General features: G+C 42.6%; 1 protein-coding gene and 1 long non-coding RNA gene across 6 annotated transcripts in view; one reads left to right on the top strand and one right to left on the bottom strand.

Moving 5' to 3' along the window:
* On the bottom strand, positions 1-27,602 carry LOC122463522. Of its 2 annotated transcripts, none has more exons than XR_006286963.1 (3): positions 27,311-27,602; positions 7,991-8,129; positions 1-4,872 (listed from the first exon to the last, which is right to left on the bottom strand). It is a non-coding gene; the product is annotated as an uncharacterized LOC122463522 (long non-coding RNA). The 2 variants fall into 2 exon arrangements; XR_006286964.1 differs by lacking the exon at positions 27,311-27,602 and adding an exon at positions 10,192-10,261.
* The window catches only part of POU2AF1 (POU class 2 homeobox associating factor 1), a 63,996-nt gene that overhangs the window by 2,837 nt on the left and 33,313 nt on the right, over positions 1-27,846 (top strand). For 2 of the 4 annotated variants that reach the window (XM_043533885.1, XM_043533886.1), the window contains exons 2-7: positions 15,811-15,938; positions 18,549-18,591; positions 18,687-18,958; positions 20,432-20,703; positions 24,822-24,927; positions 25,361-25,507. In XM_043533885.1, coding sequence (XP_043389820.1) covers positions 15,811-15,938; positions 18,549-18,591; positions 18,687-18,958; positions 20,432-20,703; positions 24,822-24,927; positions 25,361-25,507 — 968 coding nt within the window. Of the gene's footprint in view, positions 1-15,810; positions 15,939-18,548; positions 18,592-18,686; positions 18,959-20,431; positions 22,796-24,821; positions 24,928-25,360; positions 25,508-27,846 lie in introns of those variants that run through there. The other 2 variants (XM_043533887.1, XM_037882363.2) reach the window with 2 other exon arrangements.

The raw sequence follows: 27,846 nt of genomic DNA, 5'->3' as shown, positions 1-27,846 counted from the left end.
TGATTTACTCCTAAGTGGTACACAGGTTCTGATCCAAGAGGCAAATATAGCTGACCTGCTTGGTAATAGCAACCATAATGTAATACATTTTAACATCCTTGTAGAGGAAAAAAATGCCAAAGAAATCCACCACAGGAGCATTTAATTTAAAAAAGGAGAATGACACAAAAATGAGGAAGCATGTTAAATGGAAACTAAAGGAATAGCCACAAGGGTGAAATGCCTGCAAACTGATTGGAGACTATTTGAAAACACCATAATAGAGGCTCAAACTATTTACCCCAAATAAAAAAAAAAGTAAGAGAACCAAAACAAAATTCCACCAGGACTAAACAGCAGAGTAAACGAGGCAGTTGAAGCAAGAAAGCATCCTTTAAAAATTGGAAGTCAAATCCTACTGAGAAAAATAGAAAGGAACATAAACTCTGGCAAATCAAGTGTAAAAAGATAATAAGGCACGCAAAGAAAGAATTTGAAGAGCAACTATCTAAAGACACAAAAACTAACAACAATTTTTTAAAGTACATCAGAAGCCGGAAGCCTCCCAAATGATCCGTGGGTCCACTGGATGATCAAGGTGCTAAAGGAGCGCTCAAAGAGGACCAGGCCATTGCAGAGAAGCTAAATGAATTCTTTGCATCAGACTTCAGTGCAGAGGATATGAGGGAGATTCCCACACCTAAACTGTTCTTTTTAGGTGACAAATCTGAGGAACTGTCCCAAATTGAGGTATCAGTAGAGGGGTTTTTGGAACAAATTGATAAATTAAACAGTAATATGTCACCAGGATCAGACAGTATGCATCCAAAAGTTCTGAAGACTCAAAGATGAATTGCAGAATTACTACCTATGGTATGTAACCTATTGCTTGAATCACCCTTGTACTGGATGACTGTCAGGTACCTAATGTAACACTGATTTTTTAAAAGGGGGATCCAGAGGTGATCCTGGAAATTATAGGCTGGTAAACCTCCCTTCAGTACCTGGCAAATTGGTTGAAACTACGGTAAAGAACAGAATTATCAGACACATCGATGAACATGATAGTTAAGTCAAAAGCTGACTGCAGAGAGTTACAAATGGATGTCACTAAACTGGGTGAATCAGCCTTTTTTGTATTAAAGCTGTCCAAAGTGGTCGCCTGACTGGAGAGTCCTGTCACGTTGGGTTTGCAAGTCAGGTGAAAGGCATTGTGCTGAAATGTCCCTTAGAATGTTTAGGTCAGAGACATAAATGTTTGCTCAGCCTATATACCAGGGTGGAAGAAAACTCAAACAGAATTCTGGACAACTATCCCAGGGTTTTACAGGGAATGTGGGAAGACTCAGTTTAGATTGAAAAGATCTTCAAGATAACAGGAAGCGCCACTAGAATAGTATGATTCCCATCCTGGTAAGAAGAGACTGCAAGAATGACACAAGACATCAGATTTGAATGCACATAGCCTGGCTGGAGGGAATTTGCTCATTATTACTATTGATATCACAGTAGCACCACAGAGAGAGGCCTCAATCCTGTCAGGAGTCCTTCCTGCTAGGCACAGTACAAACATATAGAAAATGATTAACCTTGCCCAAACCAGCTTACAGTCAAACCCTGTTCCTCCGAAGACTTATGCATGTGCTGAAGTTTGTGCACTGGGAGTAGTTTCCTTGAAGTCACTGCACTTTGCATGGGAAAAATATCTTTTCAGGATTGGGACCTCAATGCATCAATCCTGCAAAGACTATTTAAGCAGTGCATTTTAGTATGAAAGTCATACCCTAACCCATGCCACCGCCCATGGGAGAAGATAAGTGACTGCTACGGGCTTCCCACATCTTTGGAGGGTCTTAGTTAATGGAATCCAGCCCTCACTGCAACTATTTTTTGTTTATTAATGGCAACTGCAAGTTTCTAAAAACGCAGCACCAAATACCATTTTGTCACATGCATTTGAAATGAGATATGATTTTTATGACCAAACGAACATGCCTTTCATGCAATTGATTTCTGTGTAATAGCTTATAGAGCTGGTTGAAATTTTTCAAACATCTGAAATTTTGATGAAATTTTTGGACCATCTCAAATAACTTCTTTGATTTAAGGGTCAGATTTTCAAAGATGCCTGAGAAAATTAGGAACCCAACTCCAAGTGAAATGAAATGGTATTTATGCACACAAGTTAAGAATTTCAAAAGCATTTATGTGACTTAAGACACTAAGTTCCACTGACTCCTTAGGCTCCTAAGTCACTTAAGTACTGTTGATTGTGTGCCCGACTCCACTTTGCACCTTTGACAATCTTGCCTCCACCAAAATGGCCTTTAAATCATGTAAAGCCCTTGCTGCACACCACAACAGATGTGAGGGTTTTAGCACCCTTTCCGAAAGTATCAAATAATGATACTGAAAGCTGAAACTAAAATGTGTTGCATCTTGTGAGTCTTAGTTTTGGTAACACCACTCTGGGAAAGGTGGATAGCACAAGAATCAAGCACATCAGTGCTTCACAAACCAGGTGTCAGGCTCTATGAATGACCACATCAGAGATTAAATGGAAAGCTTGTTTCACTAAAATAGAAACAATATTATGGGCTGTAGCTAGGGATTAGGTCGGGAGGGTGAGACCTATGGGTAAATCTCTTCCCATCAGTGTATCTCAGTTCCCCCATCTGTAATATTGGCTCCAATGTTCTGAAAAATTGGACTTATTTTTTACCAATTCCCATTAACTTCAACGTACGTTGGCTTAGACCTTTGATATCCTCATGCATGATGTTGCTGCCCTCTGCAGCCATTACAACAGCAGGCCTCTTCAACAAGCTCTACAAATTGCATCCTAATCTCTTCAGAGTTTTCTGTAGCTTCAGACTCTATCAGTGCAAAAGAAAAGTTAAGATTACTTTTGTTAGTCTGCCTCATCTTCCTTGTATCCAAGTTAAATGTAATCACCATGCAGGATTCTTGCAAATTAGAGCATTCAGCATGTTCAGCAGACCAAAGCGGATAGGAAACAGTGGTATGTACATCCTTTAGAATCCAACGCCCATCTTGAATAGACCAAATTTAATTCTTACCAATCTTCACAGTGCCTGTAATCACTTCATTAAAATAACAACAAGAAAACCAAGTTATTGCAGATGACACCAAGCTGGGATGGGTTGCAAGCACTTTGGAGGACAGGTTAAAAATTCAAAATGACCTTGAAAATTTGGAGAATTGGTCTGTATTCAACAAGATGCAATTCAATAAAGACAAGTGTAAAGTACTTCACTTAGGAAGGAAAAATCAAATGCACAGCTACAAAATGGGGAATAACTGGCTAGCTGGGGGTTACTGGTGACCACAAACTGAGTAAGAGTTATCAGTGTGCTGCAGCTGCAAAAAAAGGCTAATATGGTTCTGGGGTTTATTAACTGGAGTGTTGAATGTAAGACACAGGAGGTAATTGTCCCACTCTGCTCGGCACTGATGAGCTGGAGTACTGAGTCCAATCCTGGGCACCACACTTGAGGAAAGATGTGGACAAACTGGAGGGAGTCCATAAGAAAGCAACAAAAATGATAAAAGGTTGAGAAAACCTGACCTGTGAGAAAAGGTTAAAAAACTAGGCATGTTGAGTCTTGAAAAAAGAGGACTGAGGAGGGACCTGAGACCAGTCTTCCAACAAGTTAAGGGCTGGTATAAAGATGATAGGGATCCATTGTCCTCGTGTCCACTGAAGGGAGGACAAGAAGTAATGGGCTAAATCTGCAGCAAGGGAGATTTAGGTTGGATATTAGGAAAAACTTTTGAACTCTAAGGATAGTTGAGCACTGGCACAGGTTACCTAGAGAAGTTGTGGAGTCCCCATCACTGGAGGGTTTTAAGTGCAGGTTAGACAAACACATGGCAGGGATGGTCTAGGTTTACTTGATCCTCAGCACAGGGGTCTGGGCTTGATGACTTCTTGAGGTCCCTTACAGCCCTGTATTTCTAAGTTTCTGTGATTGGCTGCGATTCTGGTATCACTTGCACTGGCTTTACACTCATATAACTCCATCAACTTCACTAGTTACTCCTGATTTACACCAATTTTCAAGAGATAAGAATCAGACCCAACCAAAAACTGTCAATAAGTACACTGTTGCTTTTAAGGTAGGTCAGATGTTTGGGCTATTGATTTAGAGTGCTAATTAGAGTGCTCAGAAGTCTCCAAAGTGGGTTTCCTTATACTGTGCAATGAACCAGCACTCTGGTTCCTTCACTCTTGCTCAAGGTTTTTTGATTGTAGAGCAAACACTCTGCCCAGATGTTTGCTTAGCACTTTGCATTTAACTACATTTTTATTAAAATATCCGCCCGTAACAAGGAAAACAGTACATGGTATAATCCACTCCTATCCAGCTCTAATTGTCAGCATTACTTACAAAAATAATTTTAATGCTTCATGGGAAAGCTAGAATGTGTCAGACTCACAGAAAATGCTGCTTGTTGACTCCCACAGACAGGCTGCAACACGCAGAGCTGCAGCTGTGATAGTCACATTATCCCAGCATTCCAGGAGAAGCAGAAATGTCAACTTCGGACAGAAAGCCCATTGGCGGGACCATAAATCAATTGATAATCAAATGCAGCACAGATGAGTAATCTTCTGAGTGACTTCATAATTTATCAGATGACATCACACAGTTCTGTCGGTCAATTCGATGCAGCGGGGCTATTCCTGCCTGTTACTCTCTGTTATCTAGTAGCACATCAACGAAGGAGCCAGGTGTTGTTTGTTGAGGGCAGTCAGAAAATCTCCCATCAGCCCAGCACAGCATGAGGGTTTACACCTTCCTCTGAAGAATCTGGCTTGGTCGTCCTACTACAGCAGTCTCAAGGGGTCGATCCTGATCCTCTCTGATTCTGGGAGCAAAGAGTGCAGGGTGCTTATTAGTTCCCAACTCCTGAATATTCCTGGCAGATCGTGAGGCAGAATAAGACACTCATGAAACCCCTCAGAGAAGAAGGGAGGAGAGTTTAACTCGCTAAACTCCCTCCTGAGTGGCCCTGCGAGGATGCCTGTTCTCCCTATTGCAGGGGCGGGCAAACTTTTTGGCCTGAGGGCCACATCGGGTTTCGGAAATTGTATGGAGGGCCGGTTAGGGGAGGCTGTGCCCCCGCTCCCTATCCCCCGCCCTTGCTTCTCACCCCCTGACGCCCCCCCTCAGGACTCCTGCCCCATCCACCACCCCTCCCGTTCCCTGACGGCCACCCCAGGACGCCTGCCCCATACACCACTCCTGACTCCCTGTCCCCTGACTGCCCTCAGAACCCCTGCCCTTGACTGCCCCCCACTGCCCCATCCAACCCCCGCCCCCCGCCCGACTGCCTCCCCCGGGACCCCTGCCCCCATTCAACCCCCCCCGTTCCCCGTGCTCTGACTGCCCTGACCCCATCCACACCCCTGCCCCCTGACCACCATCCCAAACTCCCCTGCCCTCTATCCACCCGCTCCCTGCCCCCTTACCGCGCAGCACAGAGCACCGGTGGCTGGCGGCGCGACAGCCGCGCCGCCCAGAGCATTGCTCTCCGTAACTGATACCAGTAGCACATTCCTACGTGGAGCAGTTTAATACACTACACCCGCAGCATGGCGCGCTGAGGCCGCCGGGGAGAGGCCAGGGGAGAGCCTCCCAGGCCAGGAGCTCAGGGGCCGGGCAGGAGGGTCCCGCTGGCTGGATGTGGCCCGCAGGCTGTAGTTTGCCCACCTCTGTCCTATTGCCTCTTGCAGCTTGTAAAGATTACTGCATTTCTGGGGCTCCAGTAACACCACAGACCAGCTGACCAAGAAGACAGAAGAATGAGGATGGGCCCCTAGAATTTTTACCCCCAAAAGTGTACCTGGGCTAATTGGCTATGGGTTCACCAGAGGGGTGATATTTTCCCGTCACCGCAGGGGAATCCTCGTCCTGATGCACGCCCAGGCTGACAGCTACATTGTGGAGAGGACCTGATGGAATTTAACGTCTCTTTTTCTGACATTCCATTTATTATTATTATTTTATGTGCGTTCAAATGGGTCTAAATATGCAGATAGGCACCTAGTTAAACCAATGGGAGTCAGGTGCCTAACCTGCTTTGATACCTTTGAAAATCTCACCAATCACCTATCTGCATCTTTAGTCATGTAAATATCTTTTAAAAATCTGGCCTTTGTTGACTTGCTCAGCATCACACAAGCCGTTTGTAGCACAGCTGGGATTTGAAGCTGGATCTCAAGAATCCAAGTCCAGTGCCTTAAACACCAGCTCCTTATTGGTCAGTAATTGTGGAGAGTTAGGAAGACTTTATTTAAATACAAGAGGAGTTGATTCAATAAAGCCGTAAGAAGAGTCACCTGCCTAGCTGTTTAACTTTTAGGAGAGATATTTTTATCAGTGTAAAAGTCTTTTCTCTGAGCTCCACTGGAACAGTATGGCCTTTTGTTAAAGTAGATACATTGCAAAACAAAATATCGATAACTCAGGGGAAAAAATTTCAACTCTGACAGAACTACTGTGTGAGAGTTAAAAGTATACTAAACGCAAAGCAGCAACAAATAGAAAAATTGTATTACTGGTTTGAATAATTAATAGTATTTTTAAAAATATGTAAAGGGATTCAATATCTAAAACCAACATAAAGCGTGGACATGAACAAGTGTGATACTTGTTTACCCCATTATATACAATATACAATATTTACCCCATTACTTAAATACTGCTAAAAAGGTATTGTTATATTATTGTAAGCAGATTGTGATCGCAGACAGAGCAGAAAAGTTGTGTATCCAACGCTAAGCGTCATTTCTTTTAAAAAATTAAAATTCACAGTGTAGAATAAAGGTGTCAGCAGCCTGCATTGTGCAATGCAGTTTTCAAGATTCAAGCCAAAAACTCAGACTAGTTTGTTACTTGAAAGCCTGGAATTTTTGGTTATTCAGTTATTGTTTGCTCTTCTGTATTACTGCAAATAAGAAAAGATTGCCATTGTATTTCTCTGTAGTTTTTTGATTATATGGGAGAGGCAACAGGAAAGAAGAAAAATATTTACACTGGTTGCTTTGATAAATTGATAAGCTTTTCACATGCCAGACTGTGAGTAAAGAAACACTAAATCTTCTGAAACTGTGAGAAGTGTGTCATTTGCTGTTGCAGTCAGTCAGGCATGCAGTATATTTCAAAGTGGAAATTGGCTTGATGGGAAATTGTACTGAGTAGTCTGAAAGGACACAGGTTTACATTAATCTGTAGTTTATGCGTGTGTGCAGGGCAATAATATTCGTCTGAAATTCAGAGAGCTAAAACTTTTCATGCTTTTTGAGCTTTGTGATTTTTACGCAGCTGTTTGTCATTAATTGCCTTCACAGCTTGGAACTGATTAGAGACAAGATGCTGGGAAACGAGTTTTGTTTTAATTTTTAAGAAAAAATAATTTAAAAAATCAAGTTCTCAGTGCTGGTTTCAAAGCACCAATATGCATGCGAGCATTTAGCATATGTAAATTGTTAAGAAGCAGAACTGACTGCACAGAAAAACTCTCGCTGCTACTATGGCATAGACAAATCGTAGGATATGTCTTCACTGCAGAGCTAACTTGGCTCTTATTCAAAGGCAAGTTTTATGACCTCTTATTCAGCACTGCGATAATGTGGTGCTAGGAGCTATGGAAATACCTGAGATAAATATTCCAAAAGACAGGGAGCCAAAGGAACTGAAGCCCAGAATTTTACAATATCACCGCTTGAGATATTAATCTGCTCAGCATTTCTCCCTTCTTTGCCAAGCTGTCTTGCACAGTATGTTCTCTGAGCTCCTGTAACCCCATGATCTAAGGCCTGATCCTGATCCGAATGAACTCATTGGCAAGATTCCTACTGACTTCAATGCCAAGACTCACACTAGAGCCAGATTGGGCCCTGCTTAGAAGGCAGGTCTGATTTCCCCCCAAACATAAGTCCAAAAAAGGAGAGGAATAGGTAGAGAAGAGATAAATATGTTACCTGTAACTATGAGCTCATATTAGTCTGCAATAAGAACCTGATCCAAAGTCCATTGAAGTCAATGTGAATCGTTGCACTGACTTCAAGTTGCTCGATTGTTATTCTTTTGGAAACCAGTCCGGGAAGATTCTTCAGAGATCTGTAGTAAAACAGTATTATCATTGTTTTCTATTGTCAGTCTGTGCAAAGGTCCAGCAGGGTTAGTGGGTTTGGTAAATGTTCTCATTAGTTGAGCCTGAAGTAACTGTCAACCATTTTGAGTGACAGCCCAGAACCCTGGGATATGTGTGTGTGTGTGTGTGTGTGTGTGTGTGTTGGGTGTTTGTCAGCATTAATGCCAAATGTTCAACAAAATCGTGAGTAATAACTTTGATGAAAGGAGCTCTGATATACAAACACATAGTAGCTTCATAGTAGCTGGTGTAAGAATAGGCTATTGAGAATTGCAGTGAACTGAGATATATTTACATTCAGAAACCTTGCAAAGCTGTTCAGACATGGAGAGGTTCCCATTGACTTTGCTGGACTCTGGGTTGGATTGACCCTAGCTGGTTTGCACTGCTCTGACCACACAAAGCAGCTGCAAACCTGGCTTCGCTGTCTGCATCAGCAGGATTTATGGCTGTTTTCATTACAGGAGTGGTGCAAAGCAGCTGGAACACATAGTGAATTTGGCTCATTGTTTGCACTCATCTTGTTGCCACTTCAGTGAAGTATTTTTATTTGTTTTAAAAGAATTTGTTCATGAGTGTCTTTGTTCATTTACAGCATGTCACAAGCAAACAATTAAAATGCTGCTTTGTCTGGACACGGTACAATGGGGAACATTTGTTTTAAGATAAACCTTACACCAAAAGGTGAAGAATGAAGTGCCTAGGTTTGTTGGAATCAGGAACTTACCTGAATCTGGGGAATGTCATTATTCCTCATGTCACTTTTAATTTGTAATGATCAGATTTGTTTGCTCAACAATGAACTGTGCACCAAAGCAGAAAGTCATTTTCCTGTGGGTATGTCTGTAAAGCTCAGACCTGGTGTACACTTGACTAGTGGAAAAGCAGCTGCCCTAACATTATTTTTGTTTCAGCTCTGGGGGAACTGAAATATGTTCTGCAGACTTAGTTATATTTTTTCAGGTTGTTGGTTACCCTGCTGACACAGGAAACTGTGAATAGGTATATTTATCAGCTTTTACAGTAAATGCCATCATCCCCCTTTCACCCCAGCCCCCAGAAAACCCCCAAAAGTTTGGGGTCAGATAGTGCCACTCTTACTCAAGTTGATTATTAACCTACTTTGCAAGTAGACCCACTGAAATCAATGCACTTACTCAAAGAATAAGGTACTCTCCTACTCCCAAGGTGAAATCCTGGCTAAATTGAAATCCATGACACTCCCACTGACTTCAGTGGAGCCAGGATTTCACCCAACATGAATAGTGGTAGCAGAGTCTAGCCTGTAATTAAAATTCATTAAAGTACAAAATAAATCATTTCATATGTAAATGAACTATATAAAACAAAAAGTGCTATTATAATTCTCTTAATTTCAAATATATTGTTTAATATTCAGATCGTTCTTCAGGTTATAGCTACCGACTCTTCAGTTGACAGGGGCCAGGAGTGTCTTCTTCGTTAGAGTCAGGTTCTGATCCTTAAGTGGGAATCTAGGCACTTTCAAGAGTACTAAGAATAATAAATCCGTACTAACAGAAAATTACAGTCTGAGTCTCTTCTCAGTTATGTCAATCGAAATCAGGGAGTGGTTGCATTTACATCGCTATTAAACTGATGTAAATGAGATCAGAATCTGGTCCTTAGTCTCCAGTTAAGAATGAAGAGAACATTTTATACACATGTTTATAGTCGTGTCTGGTACCACCATATTTGTAAGGGCCTTTCAGCATTCCATGATTAAGTGGATCATAACTAGGCAATTAATATTCAGACTGAAATGCAACAGTTGGATTAGATTTCCTTTAAAAAAAAGGTAAGACATTAATAACGCACAGGAGGGTAAAAGAAGAGACATAAGTAATGCTTGAATATGTTTCTGTAACAAGCTTAGATATTTAAAAAAATATTGCTTGGCATTAACTTGCAATGCCTTTATTTAGGTAGCTTTACAAAAGCTAAACAATTGAAAAAATTGCTACATTTGAAATTTAAAAGCACCTGCCATGGATCCATAATATGCATTACCTTGTTGTCGAGCTTTGCAAGATTTGTTACCGTACAGTGGATCCATTCAAGTCAGTGCAGCTACAGAAATTTTCACCAGCTGGAATCTGGGCTTTTCTGATTCTCCTTAGGACTAACAGGGGAAATACAGTTAAATTTATTAAAGGCACCAGATTTTTAGCAGGTGGAAATTGGTATAATGCCTTTGAAGTCAATGAAGCTTCAGAACTTGAGCTGAGAATCTGACCCTGGACCCATACCCACAGAGTGGACCGCATTCACAACATGCTCTCCAAAGGAAGCAAAGGGTTAAGAGAAATATAAATTAAAATATGTTATTTATTTTGGATAAGCAAAAATATACCTATATTTTAACGGGGTTTATGATGTGATATTATCTTTTAAGGGATGTCAGACCGTAGAGCAAATCAGGTTTTCCCCATCTATTGTTTCTTTTATTTGCAAGCAATTAATAGCTAGACACTCTTGATACAACTATCCAATTACAGCAGTTTTCAAGAAAGTAAACCGTGCATTGGTTCACTAGTACACCCAAGGGTGGGATCCACTAATGTAGTTTTCTGGATGAGGATCTACACAAGGCTTATACATTACTTAAGTCCCCATTTAAGCCTTATTTTCAGGGTTTAAGTAGTACAGAGATCTCTTCCTGGCCCTCTAGATGGGAGAACTTCATCTACAATGAATATTTCAGCATCACCTTGACGATCTCAATGTGTGTGTGTGTGGGGGGGAGGAAATGTATTAAAAATATTTAAAACGTCTGTAACCGCTGAACCATTTTAATGTCTTAAAAACATAAGAATGATGAATAGCCTACGTAGACATTGACTCTGCTGGTTTACAGTAGATCTATATTTTAAAATTCTCTAGCACACACACAAATGAATTAAAATGTCCAAATATTATATCCATTTGTATATAGAAGAGATGAACAGAAGTATAATGAACATTTTGTTTTATCATATGAAGAATCTGTTATATCTCTAAATAAATGATCTCTAAGTTTAATTATATTTTAAATTCAATATTTGATATGGTTTCAAGAAATATTTAGTTATACTTAATAAATAGAAGGGCCAGCGCGGTACTTTACAAATGGGAATTTATCAGCTGGTATATTTACAAATCAAAGTTCAGTGAAAGTACGGCAGCTAAAGTGTTGATATCAATGGTTTTATAATGATCATACCTTTCTGAGCTTTGATACACCACAGCCACCTTCTGTCATTAATTGCCCCGGATACTTCATGTAAGATAAGGCTCAATAATATCACCTACTGAAGTATTGTACTTCCCTCCGACTCAAAATGTCACAAGACTTTTATGATATGCATTTTAGCTGGCTGCCAGCTTTGCTTTTCAAAGTGGATCTTAGCAGTTTTTTTGGCTTAAGCCCTGGGATCTGTCACTATGATAACTGGCCGCAAAGCAAGAAAAATCAAAGGAGTGTATTGAGAAGTGGGAATGTTCAAAAGACAGTTAAAGTAAATGAATTGTGGAAGCAGTTAGCTGCCATATCTCACACTCCTGCTAACCAATTTTTAAACCCCCTGGGACGGCAATACGCAAAACTTGATTTAGAACTGAATGTGGGCCCGATGCAGGATAGCCCTTAAGCATATGCTTCAACTGAAGAATTTGTTTAAATGTGTTTCTGAATTGGGATGCTTTCCTGAATTGAGGCCTGTGCTTGCTGTGTACATGCAGCAATAGGTACAACATATTCCTATTCTTTATTTTGGCTATATCTATATATAGATCTATAGAGGCTATATGTGTATATTAGATATATAATAGGAATGTTATTGTATATCCAATAGATAGATATAGATTATGTAGATATAAATTAGATATATAATAGGATACTAGTAGCTAAAAGCCATCTAATTTGTAAAGTCATGGATGTAAAAAGCTGAAAACGGCTGCAAACTTAAGAATTTGCAAAATCACAGTGATGACTAAACCTGGTGATATTCTAAATTAAAAGAGACCTCAGCCATACTTGTAGTTATTTCCATCACTTCACACTGTCTCAACAGACATTCTAGGTTCAGAGTGATTTGCGGGGATAAGGTGCAGATGGTTGCGTTGTGCTGGGAGAGTTGTGTGGATTTGTGCAGGTGGCGAATGAGGGGTGTGTGCTGCGGTGAGGGGCCATGTGGGTTTGGGGGTATTGTGTGTGTTGGTTGTGCGGTTATGTGTCTGGTTGTGTTGATTTGTGTCTGGGGGGGTTGTGCTGAAAGATTTGTGTTGATTTGTGCTGAGCGCACGGGCAAGACAGTTAGGCCAAATAATACACCATCTGTGCAGTCTCCTTCATACAGTCAATGAAATTGTGCATGTAAATTAGCTCCAGAGTGAGAGTAGTGATTGCTTGTGTTCATTCTGTTATTACAGTGACTTGAGGCTCTTGGTATGGCATAGATACATGCCTTCCTATAGCTGTACACCACATGGGTATAATTCATAAAGTCAAAATGGGGCGGAAAACTTAAAAAGTGGAAAGAAACAGACTGTGAAACCCAGGGATGATCCAACCTGGTGATATTCTAAACAAAAAGAGCTCTTTACCATGCTTGCAGCTGTTTCCATTGCTTCACACTGACTCAACAGATGTTCTAGGCCAGGGGTTCTCAAACTTCATGGCACCGTGACCCCCTTCTGACAACAAAAATTACTACTTGACCCCAGGAGGGGGGACTGAAGCCTGAGCTTCTGCCCTGGGCGAGGCGCATGTAACCTTAGACCCCCTGCCCAGGGCTGAAGCTTTGGCCATGGGTGGTGGGGCTCGGGCTTCGGCTTCGGCCATGGTCCCCAGCAAGTCTAACATCAGCCTTGGCGACCCCATTAAAACGGGGTCATGACCCACTTTTGGGTCCTGACCCACAGTTTGAGAACCCCTGTTCTAGACTTCAGAATGACACAGAGTGACGTTCCTGGAATCATATAGACTATGCCTATTATATATGTTCATAGATTCATGGATTCTAAGGCCAGAAAGGACCATTATGATCCTCTGACCTCCTATATAACATAGGCCATAGAACTTCCCCAGAATAATTCCATATCTTTCAGAAAAACATCCAATCTTGATCTAAAAAGTTGTCAGTCATGGAGAATATACCACAACCCTAGGCAAATTGTTCCAATGGTTAATTATTCTCACCATTAAAAATTTACACCTTTTGTTTCCAATCTAAATTTGTCTAGCTTCAGCTTCCAGCCATTGGATCTTGTTATACCAGGGGTCTCAACCTCAAATGACCACGAGGGCCACATGAGGACTAGTACACTGGCCCAAGGGCCACATCACTGACTCCCCCCCTCCGCTGCCCTGGCCCTGGCCCCACCCCCACTCCACCCCTTCCATGAGGCCCCGCCCCTGCCCCACCTCTTCCTTGCCCCCATTCCAATCCCTTCCCCGAAATCCCCACCCCAACTCCGCCCCCTCCCTGCCCGCAGGGGGTTGGGGTGCAGGAGGGGTGTGGGGTTCGTCAGGGGGCTCAGGTCAGGGGGTCGGGGTGCGGGGTGCAGCAGGGGGCTCAAGGCAGGGGGTTGGGGTGCAGAAAGGGTGCGGGGTTTGTCAGGGTGCTCAGGGCAGGGGGTCAGGGTGCGGGGTGCCGGAGGGGTGTGGGGTGCAGCAGGGGGTTGGGGTGTGGGATGGAGCAGGGGGTTCAGCTGCAGGAGGGTTTGGGGGGCACACCGGGGGAATGGGGAACCGCGGCCAATGGGAGCTTCGGGGGAGGTACCTGGAGGCGCGGCCAGGGCAACACACAGACCCCTGTGCCCCCCCTCCCCCAGGTCCTGGCCGCTTCCCGGAGCGGTGCAGGGGCAGGGCAGGCAGGCAGGGAGCCTGCCCTGCCCCCAGTGTGCGCCAGGCTGGAGCCGCTCTACGTAAACGCTGGGGGGGCAAGGGGGTCGCGGGGAGCTGGCGGGCCGCAGAAAATAACCCCGCGGGCCGTGTGTTTGAGACCCCTGTGTTATACCTTTCTCTGGTACATTGAAGAGCCCATTATTAAATACTTGTTCCCCATGTGGGTACTTTGTAATCAAGTCACCCTTAACCTTCTCTTTGTTAAACCATAGATCTCCTTGAGTCTATCACTGTAAAGCAGGTTTTCTTATCTTTTAATCATTCTCGTGGCTCTTCTCTGAGCTTTCTCCAGTTTCTCATGCTTTTTCAATTTTGGGCACCAGAAAAGGACATAGCATTCCAGCGGCAGTCGCACCAAGTGCCAAATACAGAGGTAAAATAACCTTTTTACTCTTGTTCGAGATTCCTCTGTTTATGCATCCCAGGATCGCATTATCCCTTTTGGCCACAGTCTTACAGTGGGAGATCCTGTTCAGTGGTTATCCACCATGATCCCCAAATCTTTTTCAGAGTTGAACACAGTGGGCCTGATTCCTCTCTTGCACTTTCTCTGAAATAGCTCCCTTGCAGTCTGTGGGATTAAACCTGGGTAAAAATGACGCTAGTGAGAGGAGCAGCAGGCCCAGTAAAATAAACCATTTTTTCCATGCTACACCCACCAGGTACCTGAAGAAACCAGTATTCCAGACCTAGGGATTATGAGACAAGTAGATTATAGTTAAGGGTCTGGTCCAAAGCTCATTGAAGTGAAATGAATTACATGAGTTTGATAGATCATTTTATGAATTACAGCTTTTTGTTACTTCCCATTCCATTCCTGTGTTTGTATTTTATCTACTAAGACTGTAAACTCTTCAGGGCTGGGGCCTTGTCTTCAGACCTGTCTGTAAAATGCCTAGAACTCTGTTGGTACTTTTTGATTGTTTATAGTGTGTGCCTATATACATGAAAAAGAAATAGTGTCAGAGTCCTGCTAATATCCATGCCCTTAATGAACACAGCATAATTCTGCAACAGTTGTTGATATTTAAGGTAGGGCATATTGTACTATATGATGGCGGTCACTTTTCATGAGTAACCATGTCCTCACAGGCTTTAAATATGACTGGACTGATATCACAGTTTATTTAATAGAATCCGTTCACTGTACGCTGGGCCTGATGTAACACACCAGACTGCTCAGATTACTAACAAGCCTAGTCTTGGGGCAAGGGGATGGAGGTTTTGTTTTGGGGGGTAAGGGGGTAACAGCTGGGTCTGGCTTTACTGCCAAGTCTGCAGTATTCTGCCTACATTTTTCCATACATATATTTTTAAAAGAATTTTCTTAAAAATGTACAAATATTGGGCCCAATCCTGTGGTTATCTCTGCAGGTGATTGTAGCCAAATGGGAGTTCTGCATGCAGACCTGCTCATTTCATTTTAGCTTGCTCTGATGCTATGCAGATTACCTTGCTGAGGAGCAATCCCAGGGCTTCTGTTCCATGAGTTGCTGGAGAATGAGTGCATTGCCAGCATGATATGTACGATACATAAGGAACACAAATCTGGAGGCAGACTGCACCTTTTTAGTATCAAGGAGCAGCATTAACTCTGAGCTCAGGAGAACCTGTTCTAGGAGGCAAAGAGAGTCATATTGACAGGGCAGTCTGCAAAGAAGGGATTTTCCTAAATGGCGATTATGGCCTAGCACTGGTATAGGGGTGAAGGAAAATAAATGTCACCAAAATATATTTCTCAGCTTCTGCTTCAGAGCATCAGCAGCAGCCACGACCCTATCAAGGTGTCCGTGTAAAAGAACCAGTGAAGGAGCTACTGAAGAGGAAACGTGGCAACATTCATAGTGTTAATGCAGCTGCAGCGACAACGGTAAGAAAAAACACAGAATGCATGAGGAAAGCTCTTCCTTTCTGACTGAATAGGCACTCAGTCCCTGTCTCCATCATGTGCTCCTATCAATTTTAATGGAAGTTGAAAGAACTCTGTACCTTGCAGGATCAAGCCCTTAGACAGGAACAAAAGGAGGCAGAGAAGTTAAGTGACTTGCTCGAGGCCACAAGTGAGTTCAGTTTCAGAACCAGGACTAAAACTCAGTAGAGTGATGCCCAGTCCAGTGCTTAGATCACCTATCTTTCTAGTGCTCATTTATCAAGACAGCAGGTTACACTAGCATAATCAACGCATTCAAGACCATGAAACTCAGCAATGCTGAAGTTGTCAAAGGAGAGAGTTAGGTGTTCAACTCCCATTGGCTTTCAGTGGGATTTGGGCACCTGTCTTCTTTAGGATTCTTTGAAAATCCCAGCTTAAAATACCCAAATCAGCAAAATAAGTCAGAGGATTCAGAATAGTTGCCTTATGCAGATGCACTTTGTATCATCTGGGATACAGAAATGTCTAGTTCTTAAAAATCCACTTAAACTTTGTGGAGCTATTTCGCCATGGAGTCTAATTTCCTATTTTGTAGTGTGCTGAAAACTCTCTGTTATACACGTGACCTGTTGTGTATATACTGTTCCAGCCAAAACATGCAAAGCTACCTTAAAAGCTACCGAAGCTGTCCAAAAGAGCTCTCTAGCCCCTCATTTCCTATATTTAGGGTATGTCTACACTACGAAATTAGGTCGAATTTATAGAAGTTGGTTTTTTAGAAATCGGTTTTATATATTCGAGTGTGTGTGTCCCCACAGAAAATGCTCTAAGTGCATTAAGTGCATTAACTCGGCGGAGTGCTTCCACAGTACCGAGGCAAGCGTCGATTTCCGGAGCGTTGCACTGTGGGTAGCTATCCTAGTTCCCAGTTCCCAGTTCCAATCCCACTGCCCATTGGAATTCTGGGTTGAGATCCCAATGCCTGATGGGGCTAAAACATTGTCGCGGGTGGTTCTGGGTACATGTTGTCAGGCCCCCCTTCCCTCCCTCCCTCCGTGAAAGAAAAGGCAGACAATCATTTTGCGCCTTTTTTCCTGAGTTACCCGTGCAGACGCCATACCACGGCAAGCATGGAGCCCGCTCAGCTCACTGTCACCGTATGTCTCCTGGGTGCTGGCAGACGCGGTACTGCATTGCTACACAGCAGCAGCAACCCATTGCCTTATGGCAGTAGACGGTACAGTAGGACTGGTAGCTGTTATCGTCATGTCCGAGGTGCTCCTGGTCGCCTCTATGAGGTCGATCAGGAGCGCCTGGGCAGACATGGGCACAGGGACTAAATTTGGAGTGACTTGATCAGGTCATTCTCTTTAGTCCTGCAGTCAGTCCTATTGAACCATCTTATGGTGAGCAGGCAGGCGATACGGATTCCTAGCAGTCCTATTGCATCATCTTCTGCCGGGCAGGCAAGAGATGAGGATGGCTAGCAGTCCTCTTGTACCATCTTCTGCCGAGCAGCCATGAGATGTGGATGGCATGCAGTCCTTCTGCACCGACTGCTGCCAGCCAAAGGTGTAAAAGATAGATGGAGTGTATCAAAACAAGAAATAGACCAGAATTGTTTTGTACTCATTTGCAAATCCTCCCCCCCCGGCCCCCCCGTCTAGGGGATTCATTCCTCTAGGTCACACTGCAGTCACTCACAGAGAAGGTGCAGCGAGGTAAATCTAGCCATGTATCAATCAGAGGCCAGACCAACCTGCTTGTTCCAATAAGAACAATAACTTAGGTGCACCATTTCTTATTGGAACCCTCCATGAAGTCCTGCCTGAAATACTCCTTGATGTAAAGCCACCCCCTTTGTTGATTTTAACTCCCTGTAAGCCAACCCTGTAAGCCATGTCGTCAGTTGCCCCTCCCTGCGTCAGAGCAACGGCAAACAATCGTGCATCTGAGTTGAGAGTGCTGTCCAGAGCAGTCACAGTGGAGCACTCTGGGATAGCTCCCGGAGGCCAATACCGTCGAATTGTGTCCACAGTTCCCCAAATTCGCCCCGGCAAGGCCGATTTAAGCGCTAATCCACTTGTCAGGGGTGGAGTAAGGAAATTGATTTTAAGAGCCCTTTAAGTCGAAATAAAGGGCTTCATCGTGTGGACGGGTGCAGGTTTACATCGATTTAACGCTGCTAAATTCAACCTAAAGTCCTAGTGTAGACCAGGGCTTAGGCTAGGTCCATTTATTCTGGTATTTAAACTCCTGGAGGGAAGCAGTTTGACTGTATCTTCACTAACAATAAAATTCACTCTGAGCAGTGGAGCCACACAAGGTCTCAATTATCATTTAAATCTCACTTAAGCTTCGGTGGAGCATGGATCTTGTGCTGACACACTGCAGAGGGGTGAATTTCACCCTGAGACAGTTTTCGATAACTGCTCTCATACCTGTATAACACAGGCATATGGTACCGTCTACCAAGCAAAATCTAAGAGGCAATTGATGATAATATATTTATTGCTACTTCAGCTCCGAGCAAGAGTTTCTCAAGATATGTTGAGTTTAAATCTTTCAGGCATAACTGATATCTGAATATTCTTCTTTGTTCTCTAGGTTGTTTTGCCCCATCAGCCACTTCCGTCCTATTCACCACTTGGTAATGCTTCCAAACATTTATTTCATTTGTTCATCAGCTCCGTTTCAGCCCATGCTTTGGCTGACATTTGGTACAATTCTCTTCTTATTTTGCAGGCCAGCCTTGCATTGATATGGATGTTACTGCCTCTTCATTGCCAGTTACCGATGAAGGGGCATTATGTTCTGGTTGGCTCTCTCAGCCTTCTCCTGCTACTCTACAGCCCTTAACCCAGTGGACAACATACCCGGATTATATGTCACATGAAGCAGTCAGCTGTCCATACACAGCAGACATGTATGTTCAGCCTGTGTGTCCCAGTTATACACTTGTTGGACCCTCTTCAGTTCTGACTTACGCATCCCAGCCGCTGATCACCAATTTTGCGGTAAGCTAAAGATACCTAGAAATAAAGGCAAAACTGTTTTCCAGTAGGAACTATGAGAAGCCCCATGTATCTAAATTTATCTTTATACTGTGAATTGCTTGACATCCCTGCCTCACATTATATTGTCAAGGATGATGTCTGCAGTAAAAGGTTACGCAAGTGGTGCTGAAAAATCAGAAGTAGTTTCCTTTGCCATAATTGCGTATGCAGGGCGAGCAGTCCTGAGAAGTGAGACTGAGTAGAGAGACATGCCTTAGTGACCCTCTTTACAATCGTCATGCAACTGTCTCTTCCTGGTGTGAGTCTCTCGTATGGTTTTCTACGTGAGCCACAAATTCCTGTTAGTAACCTAACTGTCTAATATGATGGCCTGATTTACTCTCTGCCTGGGCCTGGAAATTAGGGGGATTGTTCTGAGAATCCTTGTGGTTTGAGAGGGATTAAAAGATTTGACTATGTTGAAGTCGGAGTGAATCCAATTTTCTTAACAAAGCTTCCCTGTTCCATGCGCTCTCAAACCCTCCAGCACTCACCACCTAATTAACTCCTGAACCATTCTGCATTGTTCTCATGAGACCCTCTCCAGCTCCCATTGAAGTCAGTGGTAGGACTGCCATAGACTTCAGTGAGAGCTGTATCAGGCCAGTGGGCAGATTTTATCTTAGGAGAGTATTGTTTGCAGCTCAGGAAAAATAATGCAGAGCAATAAAGTCATGTTGCTATCAGCTCCAACTTAACAAGGAATCCTACAGCTTTGATTCATGGTGTTCATGAAGTTTCCATTAGAGTGGATCATAAATTATAATCTTCTGTCTAGATGTGAAGAATATCAGATATCAAATATATAATAGGCTCTGTTGTTTGGACAAACAGCTAGGACAGAACTGCACTTGAGAATCCTAGTGTTTTAGATGCTGTTTCTGAGTTTATTTCAATACAGTTTTTTCAGTAAGGATGTGGTTTGTTTGTTTTTAAATAAAGCCTCCAGGGAACTTGCTTTCACTGAGAAATCTTATGGTGTTTAAACATGACCTTGACTTAGCTGACATGATGCTGACCATGAGTGACTGGTGGTCAGTGTAGACAAGGACATGTTCAGCATCATATCAGCTTACCCTGACACATTCCATCCGTGTTGAAACATTATCAGAGAGCCACAGATGAGGATAGAAGGTCCAAAATACAATTTATAATAATCTTGAAAGGGTGCCTTGCAGGCTTACAAAAGTGAAGGCAGGAGGGAGACCAGAAAGGTGATGGGAATGTGATATGTACGAGTATATTAACCACTGCAAAAACTTTGAGATTGCACTTGCTGGCTTGCTGGCAGCTGGGGTTTTAACCAAGTTACATCCCTCTTTCTGGTGAGCTTGTGAACATTTTCATACTGGACATGAAACTTTATGGAGCCAGGAAAAGATGTTTTAACTGTGATAGTGAGTATCCTTATTCTGGTATCTTTGTACTTAACAGCCAAGAAGCACCACTCCAGCTGTTGTGCCGCAGCTGGAGGTGACAGACCAGCAATCCCCTCTTACCTATTTCCCATGGGCTCAGCCCATTTCTGCATTACCAGCGTCTACCCTGCAGTATCAGCCAGCTTCATCCTCGCTTCCTGGGCCACAGTTCGTTCCACTTCCTATTTCAATTCCAGAGCCAGCCCCACAGGAACTGGAGGATGCAAGAAGAGTGATCAGCACTCTGCCCATTGAAAAGCTACTTCTAGAAGATGAAGACAATGATACGTATGTTTTAAATCACACTCTCTCTGTTGAAGGGCTTTAAAGTCGTATATATGGGGCCTGATCCTACATTTCTTGTTCACCCAAAACTCCAAGTGAAATCAATGAGAGTTTTGAGTGTACAAGAAAAACAGGTTTGGGCTATTTATTTTCTTAAAGATTTTTGTTGTCAATCACCACTAATGTTCTCTGAATATGAGATTTGCACTCAGGGTGAAATTTACCTGTGTGCACAGGACTAGCACGAGACTCATGTACTGCTAAAGTCACTTTTAGTCCTTTGTAGTAGAAATTTTGCAGTGCATAGTTCTTGTGCTGGCCCTCTGCAAGGAGTAAATTTCACCCTCATATGTGGAACATGGGCTCAAACTGACCTGGGTTTTTAGTAACATATTTGCTAACCCTGTAGTGTCTGACTGTAGCATCTGGATACACATATCTTAAGGGTGTCTTAGAGGGTTTACTTTACAAGCCATATTTTCTTGAGCTGTGTGTAACGGTCACACAACTATATCTTTGCTTTGCTCAGACAGAGGAAAAGACCCCACTACGTGTGCTTAATAAATCTTTTTGAAAAAGGCCAGCTTAAGTGTGGGGCCTGAAATGAGATGGTCCTTTAATTGATAACACGATTGAAAAATTTCATTGTATGGTTATGAATATTTTTACTCCTGTGATAGCACCAATTGTTAGCCAGTCAGAAGACCAGTAATATAAACAGAACTGGTGAGATATGTGTTAGTGTGAAAAGAGGTCACCAGCCAGAGAGGAACACAAAATTACGTAGGCAAAGAATTGTACAATTGCTTCTTAATTTCATTTTACTGATCATTCTTGCAAAATGTACAGACTTGTCTTCATGCAGAGCTCTAGCTCAGTGTGAGAGGGGTAATTGGACTGATGCATTTTCAGCAATCAGTATGTGAAATGTTCCCCTTTAAAACTGGGAGAGTCATATTTTACGGTTGCCTCATGATGTTGTGTGTTGCACTAAGAGACAGAACCTGGTCCCAGTGGGATTACAAGATATGGCCCTATGTCAGGAGATCATTGAGAAGACTGGGCCTTCCCAAATTAGGATGGGTGTCTGGCAATACTGGCAGCACTGTCATTCAGTCTCTTGTTCTTGGGCCTTAGTTCAGTTTACAACGATGATAAACAATCCTAAAATTGGAGACAGGTCATGTTAAATTAGAGACCTTTAATGTACTTTATTGACATTGAAAGTTTCTCTGTACTCCAGTCTTTTAGAGTCACAGGCATATGAAGCATAATTATTGCATTTTGTTTTTATTCACTGGAAAATGAATAGCATATACTGCCCCTTCTAAAGCTATTGTAAATATCACTACTGGTGTTCCCTGGCATCATGCCACAGACAAAGATATTTGCATGAGGACATATCCATTTTTAACATTTGTTAACTGTTTTCTTAATAAACAAGGGACTCCTAGATGATGAACACAATTTCTCTGGATTTTTCTGCTTCAGAAAGCCCAGGAGCCTTAGATGATTGTAGCATTTAGAACTATTTTTGGAATGAATTGATTCAAAGCGTTGTTACCTTGCATCGGTTAACTAATTGGTGCCCACTACTCCTCCTCCTACCCAGGCAATATTCCAAATAAGGTCACAGTTTTTGCCTGAGTGAGGACTGCAAAATCGGGTCCAGTGTCTATAAGACTTTCAAAGCAGGTTTCACTATTGACAAATCTAAAGGATTTAAACAACAGATCATGCAAATGATCATGAAGTTGTCTGAAAACTGCAGTAGTTTAGGCTTACTGGTATTAGTGGCTTAAATTTGCAGAAAAACCCAGCAAAGAAATTAATTAGATGAGGCTTGATGTACCACTGTGTTACTCCAGTTTTATGCTGGTAAGAGAGTGACACCAGCATAACACCAGGGTGGTGCAGTTGTGAATCAGGCCCAAGTGTTTGCCAAGATTTATTTGAAACTTTTTTTTTCATTTCACTGTATGTAAAATCTCCCAGTTGTATATAAAATGATGATGTGATGTCTATGGATTTCTTTCTGGGTTGTTCTGTTAGATTAAAAAAAAACAATTTTCAATAAAGATCTACAGTAACTTTCCTACGCCTAGAGTGGTTTTTTCATACTCAGAGAGGTATCCCATGGCATTTGACACAATATAAACATACTGGCTTGGAAATCAATAATGTTAGTTTGATAGCATGGTTACCAGACTATAACCAGCGATTAATTACATGGCTTTGTGTTGATTTAATGTATGCTAAAAGAGACTCTCGTGAGCCAAATATGGGCTCAAAACCTTCCTCACTCAAGTAGTCCTTTCTTATGCAACTGGTCCTGCAGTCGTGTTGTTATTTATTTGTGTTACAGTAGGGCCTAGAGAGGCTTCAATTAAGAGTGGGGACACATTGTGCTAGACACTGCAGAAACACATGCTAGGAGATAACCCCTACCCTGAAGAGCTTACAGTCTGAGTAGACAAGACAGAGTGACTTGTCCAAAGTCACAGACCAGGCCAGTGGCAGAGCCAGGAATAGAGCTGAGATCTCCTGACTCCCAGTCCAGTGCCCTAGCTAGTAGATCACATCACCTCCCAGTAAAGATGTCCATGATCATGCTCTATGGACCAAATTCTGCTGGTATAAATGGCTGAAGTGCCAGAAGTCAGAGGAGCTGTACCCACTTATATCAGCAAAGAATTTGCTCATACATATCTGCCTGCACTTTGGATGCTGGTTTGTTTGCACTTTGGATGCTGGTTGGTTTGTTTGTTTCCACAGCTGTGCATCAGCATTTCAGAAAGCAGATGTATGTTTTTTTTTTTATTAATTTGGCCAAGCTAACAGGAACTCTAACCCATCTAGGTATTGTGACTGTTAATTCACATATCAGCACCTTTTATTATTTTTCTCTTTATGTCCAGGGGTGTGGTCTACCTGCTTTAGCTTATATACGGCCTAACATGGCCCAGGTCCCACAAAGCTTCATTCTGTGCACATTTGTCCTTATTTTGGCAGAAAAAATCTAGACAAAAGGCCAGGCTGAGTGGGGCTGCACTTAATACTGAGGCTGGCTGGAAATCAGATGCCCAGTTAACATTGTACATGTTTTTTAGAGTGCAAACTGTGCCCCTGAGGCCATAAATTTGTGGCCATTACGTAGGACAGAACAGAGTTGTCTAAGAAAACAAGCATTTGTCCATCACTATATTATTCTAAATGAAAAATATAGAACAATATTTAATAAGGAGAAGGATGCCCAAGTGACTGACATCACAGTACTAATACTTACAGGGTAAAATTCCCCCCTGCACACAGGGCCAGCACAAAATTATGCACAGCTTAAATCCCACTTGAAGACCTCAAAGCAGGGTTGAAGTGGGACTTAAGTGATGCATAGCTTTGTGCTAGCCCTCTTCAGAGGAGAATTTCATCTAAACTGCAGAATTAAGTGCAGCCTAGGTGTAGAATTCTCCCCATCATTAGAGACCTCATCTCCAATGAACCCTAACCCGTAAGGAATATTTCTGCTGTTATTTTATAACTTGATTGCACTGAGGACTTAATAGCATCAACATAACATTCTTTCCTTCAAGCCACTAGCTTCGAAAAACATGTAGAGCCACCTTGACAAGAAATTCTGGATTTATCCTAGAGATTAAATCATTTAAAAGAGGATCTTTGTTACTTTTGATGCACAGGTATTACCCATGTGTCCACTGCATATACATGGGATAATGTAGTACTATATATATTACTGGACCACTTCAAGGATAACGTTGTGGTTCTGTTAAGTAGGACTTAAGAACTGCCCAGTGCACAGGGGTGAATTTCAGTCCCGGTAGAGAGCGTTCATCTGAAAGAAAGCCTGTAACTAGGCTGTACAAGAATTGAGTAAAACTGCATGCTATTGAAATCAATAGGTTTAACTCATGGAAGCTAGCACTATGTCTGTTTTCAAGATCAGACCTTTAAATGGCTCCTCAGTGCACACCATAGGCCCTTTCTGTGGAGTCCAACTCTCATAGCAGAAAACCACAGACCAGATAGTGCTGCTCTGTAAAACTGTTAATCTCCAGGATGATTCGTGGATAGGCAATGATCAGTGTCTTTATTTACTGTCTTAGAATTCTACATATTTATGCAGCTAAAGGTATGAGGGAATACTCACTGGCAGCCGCAGAGCGTATGAGAGAGCTGCGAAGACTAGATGCCAAGGAGCACAGAGGAAAGGTAATGTAGGCACTGTACCCCGCTCAAACCAGAATAGCAGCATTTAATTCACCTCTGTGCCAGCACTAAGCCTGAGCATCACTTCATTCCCACTGAAAAACACATCTCCCATACATGATTCATAAGCCTTCTGAACACGGGTGAATTTCATCCTGGGGACAAGTACAGGATTTATTTCAGTTTCATGCAAGGGCCTTATCCAGGCATGTTTCTGTCTCTTTCTATGCTCAGAAGGGAACACTGTGTTTCTCATAACACTGCCCATGACAAGAGTTCCATGCCTCTCTAACAGGAGCATCCTTGGGCAACATGAGGGCTCAGTCTTCCCATGAGTCCTGCACGGAGTCCCTCTTCCTCCACACGGCCTTTTCTTTTTTATTAGTTTCACTGTTGCCAGTGTCTTGTATTGTATTTGTTTTGCTGCTATTTTCAGACTCCCCTGTTGGTTGCTGTAACTGCCAGACAACCAGCCATAGTCTATGATTTGATACTGACAGGGGCTGATGTCAATGCTGTGGACGATAAAGGGCAATCCGCTTTACACCTCGCGGCAACTTATGGATATGCACAAGTCATCCAGGTAGGAAGAGCTTCCTTATTTTAATTGCAAGCAATATAAAAGTGCAAAGAAATCACAGTATGGAGTGGTGTATTGAAAACCATGCTAAAGTGTCAGTTCTCAGGGGTTTCCTGGTCCTGCTTGCTGGCTAAGGGGCTCTGTAGTGAAATATGCAATCTGGGTCTAGCAGCGGCAAGTCTGCAAAGAGCCAGTCTAGAGCAAGCTGGGTGAATTGTGCCTCTGTGCCTTAGGGAGCAGCCTGCATTATCCCTCTCTGTTTTTGGTTCTCATGTTGTGAAGGTTCTGGATTGCAAGAAATAGTGTTGCACTGCAACCTTCCAGAAAGAGGATTTTGTTTTTATCTAACTTCTCAGTTTGTATGCCGTGACTGTAACAATCGATTGAGAGACGTGTTTCCAAAATGAACATCTCAGAAGTAAATATATCCTTAAGTAAAAATCTTTTGGCTTGATTTCATTCTTTCCAGTCCTTTATTAGGAGTCTTTTTTTCCACTTGCACCTAATATGTCAACCCTTCACTTCAAAGGAGATGGCTGTATCATGTCACAATCTTGCTACTCGTGTTGTGGATGCTAGCTCCAAACCTGATAGAAGAAATCTAGGCATATTATTGTTATTGTTTGTTATTTGCATTACAGTAGTGCCCGGGGCCCCAATCAGACCTGGGCCTTATTGTGCTAGGCACTGTACAAACACACTAAGAGACAGCTCCTGCCCTGAAGAGTTTGCAATCTGAAGAGACATCATGGAACAAGTGGGTGTAACAAACAGAAGGAGTCACAGGGAGGGAGACGGTAACAATGAGAAGAGCACATCAGGTCAAATTACGCTTTCATTTACACAGGTGTAAATCTGGAGTAACACCACTGAAATCAGCAGAGTTACTCCAGATATATATCGTTGTGAATGAGAGCAGAATTTGGTCCCTGGATACGTAGACTAGCTACCTACACAGTTTGCAAAATCAGATATATTTTTAAAATTCTGAAGAGAGACAAGAGCTACTGATGTGGATTTTCAAAGGCACAAAGAGGAAGTAGGCATTCATGGCAGACTCTCAGCTGCCGTAAATTGTCATAGCTCTGTTGACATCAGATTGATCAGCTCCCTGGCTCCAATGCTTACTGAAAGTCAATTACACCTGACTGCCCTTTGTGCCTTTGAATATCTCTTCCGTTAACAATAGCAGTAAACTTTGTGGGCCACCTGCCGAGCCATTATTTCCTTTGTGTTTCAGCCTGCCTTGTTGTATAGCCAGATTCTGATACACTTATCACACTGAATAGTGCTTTATTTCGGGTGATCATATATCCCATTTTGGCCGGGACAGTCCCTTTTTTTAAGCCCTGTCCCAGCCGGCCCGACTTTTTTTTTTTTTTTTTTTTCAAAAGTGGGCATTTGTCCCATTTTCTCTTGCTGACTCGATCAGTTGGCAAGAGCATACGGGACAAATGCCCACTTTTGTCAAAAAAGTGGGGTGCACGGTGGAGGAATGTGTGGGGGAAAGGCAAGCAGAGGTGCCAGCCCTGCATGGGGCGGGGTGGCAGTGTTCCAGCAGGCAACAGTGTTCCCTTCCGACTGGCAACAGTCTCACGCAGGGGGAAAGGGACTTGGTCGAGCGGCTGAGGGTGTCCTGTTTTCCTTTGGGGAAATATGGTCACCCTAGCTTTATTCTACCAGAAATCCTATTGACTTGAACAGGATTTCTCGCAGAGAAAGGTACTACCCAACATGGGTGAGCGTATTGGAATGTGGCCCTTTAGTAGATCATCGGTTGCTAATAAACTTTAAAAAAGCCTTTACCTCTCTTTCTATTCATACCAGCAGACACCATAGGCAGCTTCTCTAACAAAGTTCTGGCACCCACAATGCTAGGATTAAGGTAGGGCTGTTCCTCTAATGATGGCCGCATTGTAAATGAAAGAATGTAGCAGGATCTCCTTAGTTCTGGCCGTTTGAATTCCAGCACTGGTTAACCATGCCTTATACACAGCCCTAAATTAATTCATAAATAGGAAGTTAATATGTAACTTTCAGAGTGCTTAAGCCTACATTCTTTTCACTCAGCCTCATAAAGTGCTGAATATGACAGGGAGGATTCCGCTGAAGGGAATGTTTGTGGGGCACTTGTAAAACCTACAGAACCCTTTTTCATGGAAATGCATCTTTTTCACTTAAAATAAATGCTGCAAAATACATTCAGGCTCCCCAGTCTGTGAATTTTTAAAGTTTAATTCTGAACTTTTCTTCTCCCCCTTAATTAACCAAGATTAATAATGAGGAAACTCAGAGCTATTTGTCAATATTTTGTCTAGATAAATCATTCACATTATGTAAAG

The sequence above is a fragment of the Chelonia mydas genome, chromosome 22 (assembly GCF_015237465.2).
Source record: "Chelonia mydas isolate rCheMyd1 chromosome 22, rCheMyd1.pri.v2, whole genome shotgun sequence".
Taxonomy (NCBI): Eukaryota; Metazoa; Chordata; order Testudines; family Cheloniidae; genus Chelonia; species Chelonia mydas.
The sequence above is the reverse complement of the archived record's forward strand: the minus strand, read 5'-3'. Positions and strand labels throughout refer to the sequence as shown.